The sequence below is a fragment of the Dinoponera quadriceps genome, unplaced genomic scaffold, assembly GCF_001313825.1.
Source record: "Dinoponera quadriceps isolate SergipeBrazil2010 unplaced genomic scaffold, ASM131382v1 scaffold1565, whole genome shotgun sequence".
Lineage (NCBI taxonomy): Eukaryota > Metazoa > Arthropoda > Insecta > Hymenoptera > Formicidae > Dinoponera > Dinoponera quadriceps.
The window spans coordinates 1,806,097-1,811,289 of NW_014556124.1; the positions used below are offsets into that span (position 1 = coordinate 1,806,097).

Here is a 5,193-nt window from a genome sequence, read left to right on the forward strand (position 1 = left end):
CGAGGTAAAAAGCGTAATTGTCATTTTCTAGCGTGATTTTCTGTCGGATTAAATATCCATAAAAGTACGAGATACTTTGGAAAGCTAATAAATAATGTCGTAAAAAGCCTAAAACATCTTGTGCAGATATGTGAATTCCCGAGTCTTTTGATTTATAGTTTCCCATGAATAAATTACAAATCTGCATACTTTGGAAAACTTTTCTATAAATAGACGCGCCCTCTGGTAGGACGTGAAAGTCACTAAAAAGGCGGGAAAAACTCGAGACTATTCGTGCCCTCTAGTGAAAGTTGTTAGAACTAAGAATCCGAACATTTCTTAGGGCGAATAGCAGTTCCAACTGTGACTAATGTCCGTTTCTATTTATCGTGGTTGAAATCCAATCGACGATTAACTCAACAAGGATTAACCGATCGTATTAAATTGGATGAATCGACCGGTGTGATTGGTTAATTCCAATCGAGCTAATCGTCGATTAGACTTAAACCGTAGTAGAAACAGATATGAGTTCATACCGCAAGTTTTCGTACCGAAAGCATCGTCCTATCTCTCTTCAACGTGTAAAAAAAAATCAAGTTAGAATGACGAAGTTTCGAACACGAAAGAGTCCATTTCATGATGCAAATGATTCGAGGCGCCGTATGAACCAACCAAATTCCTTCTTTAAGCACTCCGAAGCGTTTGCCGCATGAAGCGGACTTCAGCCTACGATCGATTATTGTGAAATTAATCGCTAGAATAAGCGCAAACATTAAATTCGCTATAAATGAATATACATGTATACAACTGATATTTCTCTTGTTTTACAGACTTATGGGAAGATTACATAAAGCTGCAGGAGAAACACGAACAATGTAGTGTGTAAGTTTCTGAGTTTGTCATAAGTTTTGTATATTTCCTGATGAAAGATATGCTGAACATTTGATTGAAAGAGAGTATTTCAGCAAAATATCTCCATCGGGAGATATTTTAAATGTTCATTAAACATAGACAAATTCACATTTATTCTTACCAAAGTTAGCCTGTGTTTGATTCCAGGCGTTCTCCGTTTCAAATGACGATCGATAATTCCTCCGTAAAGACGGAAGACGAGCTAACCATCCAAAAACAATTGAATAATCGTGTCGTCTTGCCAGAAAGTAATGTTTCATTATTGGAGATGGACTCATCAGACTTAGACGCAGGTGGCCAGAAATTTCCCCATATCGACACAGAAAATAAACCCGTGAATCTAAGTGATGATTTTCTGGACTGCAGCCCGCCAAAGAGCCCGGTATTCTCCAGAACATATCCAAAAGCGAACGGCACTTTTGCGAAGAGATTCGTGCGATCGCCCGAAGCAGCAGCATCGTCATCGGTGCGTAGCGAAGCAACATCGGCGGATAGGAAGATGCATCGTAAGGATAGAAAATTTCCTTCACAGTCCAATCAGAAATTGAAGATCAGTACAACGTATCACGTAGAAACGACATTTTTATCGAACGGCAAGAAGCTAAAGCAATCCCGGCTTGAGTTTCCCGTTGAACATGACAAAAAGAAGATCCCGCCACTCGATGTAGGTGAACTTAAGCCGACCGGTACAATACGCGAAGCGAAACAAAATCTTACAGATACTTCAGTCGCAAAAACACCCGTTATTACCGAAGACGATACTGCAAGAACAAATGAAACTTGGTTTGAGGATGCGATGGAAATCAGTCCTACACAGAAGGACGTTCAAACATCTAAGTCTAGGCATTGCTTGAAACTCAAGAGAAAAGTTCCGAAGCAAACGGTGAACAATTCTCCAGATAAAAATAAACATCACCATCTTGGTCCGGATTTTGCGAACGCGAAGGCGGAAGTAGGTGATACGGACTTCAACTTGAGTCTCTCACCCGAACGTACTTCCGCAGAAGTGATATACGACAAGTCCGTAGCTAAGAATTCCGATAGAACAGTTCAAGTATTTAAGCATAATGTTAACGCATATAATCTTTCGTTGACACGCAAATATAATAAGGCAGACGGTAAAAATACAATGTCCATTGACGATGAGAGGAAGGATCAAGGAATAGTAAAAGATGAAGTGCAAAATATTTCTGAAAACTCGGGTGATTTGTACGAGGACGAGGTCCTTTATCTGTCTGCCGAGCGAACTGCGAATAAAAATGACACAGATAACTTCAATCTGGATGACACGGAGAACAAACCACCGGCGAAGAAACTGAGTAAAAAAACAATTAAATCTCTCATGCAAGTATTAGCTTAACATGTGCAAACATATGTGATAGCATAAGTCTTACGTACTTAAGGAAATGTTATTATTTACAGATGGTCGACGAAAAAGGAAAATGTTTCCGAGCGGCTTAACGCGCGAAGCAAAGCCGACAGAGCAAAATTGAACGGTTCGGACTGCTGGGAATGCGAAGAGGTATGAATACACTTACAATCCAATTATATAGATACATCATGCGCGGCAGTTCAGTTCTATTCTCATAATAAAAGAGAACCAATGCATCACGGGTCCTGTTTGATTTGTAGTATTACAAGAATCTATCCCTGTCGAAAGAAGAGTTGAAGAAACGAAAGAATCAATGTTCGCGCCACCGGCACAAATATGAGAGGCCAACTACACCAGAAGGTAAAATACTAAATCTCCCCTTTCTCGTACGTTATGTTATGTACTACATAACATACATGAATTTGTTTAAGGTTTCTGGGACCCGGGATTTCCCGAAACGCTGTCATGCACTTATCGTTACAATATAAAGTGATATATACTAATAATAATTTAGATAAGAACACAACATCACGAGCGAATAATAAGCGTTTATATTTATATTTATAAATGATGTGCTCATCAGAAATGTTAGGTGATGTAAGTATTAATAATGTAATGATTCAAGTGCCTGATCAGGTGCCAAATTCACTGACGAAATTAACTGGCGCTTAAATATTCGATAAAAATTAACGAAACTAAACCGTATGAAATGCAAACAGAATGTAATTTTTTGCTTTATTTACGCAATACACGCGCCGATGTATAAACAGGAGAAAGTGTAAGCGCGTTCTCATGGCTTGAACATAGATTGATTTATTATTTTACAACATGTATAGTTATTATATTTTTGGGTAACATAGTATAGATTTTATATATAACTATATTATTTTTCATTTATATATATATATATGTATAGACTCATCCCTTTACATAAAAATATAGAATCTGTTCTGTGAGTCGGTGCTACTGAAGAAGGCTAATCAAACTCAGTTGGTGATTTCAAGCGAAGTTTGACACAGTTTCAAGGTACGTCAGTGTTTCCTGCCTCTCAGAATCCCCGCGGAAAATGATGATACATATTCGCTGTCACGAAACGATTACATAGGCTCGCGAGAAGCTTTGATCCTTCTCAATCGCTGATCTCACTCGATATCTCGGTTTTAAGACAGGTCTTGTAAGAAGATATTTGAATCGAAAGAGTCGAAAAATTCGAAAATTCCCCAAAATTGTGTGTGATATTTGTATGTGATTTCCCTCGATAAGAGAGATAGGTAAACGTTACGGGCACGTGTACGAAGTACGGTGAAAACGTTGTCGAAACGGAATCGTACGGTCAGATCGTAGAAGCGCGAAGAGGTGCGCAAGTGTATGCGGTCTGCCTACGCAATAATTAGCGAGTTTAATCGCCAAGCAGCAATAAATCCCTCCTAACTTCGACCACGCCTATATATCAGCCTGCATTTCTTTCACGTGTATATATATATATATATAATCTGTACCGCTTAACATTATCGCTCATCAAGCTATATAATGTTCCAACAAAACGGGTCGCGCGTGGTTTCCTTCAGGACATCAAACGACACGCATTATCGATTCTCTCACAGCGACTCTAAAAGATACATAACGTTGCTCAACAATCGATCGGACCAATTTTCCAGTTCAAATGCACGTACACCGTGCAAAGTCTTCATCGAAAACGCCAAACTGTGCACAAAGAGAACGCTCTTAGATTTTTTTATGTTTAAAATTCACGCGCTTTTCTTTTCTCCTTTTCGTCGATAAAATTCTGCCGACTGACCATCCAACGTTTTTGCGCACGTTAAAAACGCGTTCTTCACGGCTGGAATATAACTTCACGGCGTAACAAAGGTCGACGTCATCTTCGTGAATTCGATTCGCAATTCATCTATAAAGCAAATATACAATATGTAGAACGTTAAAAAACTACTAAGAAACATTCTTTCACAAAGGCGGTAACAAAGGCGGCCGTTTCGATCCACTGTGTAAGTGGCTTCGCTAGGGTGAACTCGTGTTATGTACGTATTTGGTATTATGCAATTGACTCAGCTGATTGGTTTGTCACGTTATTATTTAAATGGAGTAAATCGAAAATCGGTCTCGTCCTCGTTCCTTTAAAGCTATCTTAAAGCACGTTAGTCGAAGGGCACGTAGAAGTTAATGCAATTCAATCAGTGTGTGTGTGTGTGTATGTACGTATGTATGTGTGCCTATGTGTGTGTGTGCACACACGAATTGTGCATACGCAAACAATGTCCTCGTTTCAAATCGAATCGAGTAACCAGACTGAGCTGTGCAGCCAGTGATACATGTCATACACCTTTGATCAAATATTAAAATCCGATGAACGGGAGACCTCTCATAGATATATTTCACAGTCGCACTTTCGTCCGTAAGTAGGACAATATGTGAAAGACGAAAGTCGTACGTATCTCACCTCGGTTCACGATTATGTCAGATCTGCCTCGTCGAACCTCCCCCTCTGTGAAACGAATGTAGCTCCAATTCAAACGGCCACGGTTTAATATTAATAAGCGCGCTGCTAAGATTGAGACACATCAATTCACTGGTACAAAATGTTTCGTCGTATCACCAATCGATCGTACAGTATATATATATATATACTGTACGGTCACTGTATAGCTCAGTCGTTGATGTATGCATGTTATATTAATGTAGGGTAGCCGAACCGTGCCTGCCTGCTGTCTGTCCTTTCTCTACAGGTACTTGCCCCTTGAAATAGGCCGCGTCTGAATGAGCAGAAAGGGACGTACGATTTAATCGATGTGATAAAACTGGTTTTACCGCACGAGCAGCGACAAACGAAGAATCATGCGCCACATTTACTTCAAGCTTTCATAACGTATATCGCTCGAGTTCCGAGCCTTTTTTCTCCCCTCCCCCCCCCCCCC

The 5,193-nt window shown here is 39.8% G+C and overlaps 1 protein-coding gene across 4 annotated transcripts in view; it reads left to right on the forward strand.

The window, feature by feature from the left end:
- LOC106746849 (protein gamma response 1-like) overlaps positions 1 to 3,928 on the forward strand; it is a 4,103-nt gene extending 175 nt beyond the window's left edge. Inside the window, exons 1-7 of one of the 4 annotated variants that reach the window (XM_014623939.1) lie at positions 1 to 4; positions 810 to 861; positions 1,039 to 1,397; positions 1,611 to 2,235; positions 2,314 to 2,413; positions 2,524 to 2,623; positions 2,695 to 3,928. The exon at positions 1 to 4 is cut by the window's left edge and continues 175 nt beyond it. In XM_014623939.1, the coding sequence (XP_014479425.1) occupies positions 1 to 4; positions 810 to 861; positions 1,039 to 1,397; positions 1,611 to 2,235; positions 2,314 to 2,413; positions 2,524 to 2,623; positions 2,695 to 2,756 (1,302 nt within the window). In that variant the 3' untranslated portion in view covers positions 2,757 to 3,928. Of the gene's footprint in view, positions 5 to 352; positions 576 to 604; positions 721 to 809; positions 862 to 1,038; positions 2,236 to 2,313; positions 2,414 to 2,523; positions 2,624 to 2,694 lie in introns of those variants that run through there. The other 3 variants (XM_014623936.1, XM_014623937.1, XM_014623938.1) reach the window with 3 other exon arrangements.
- Positions 3,929 to 5,193: the final 1,265 nt, after the last annotated feature.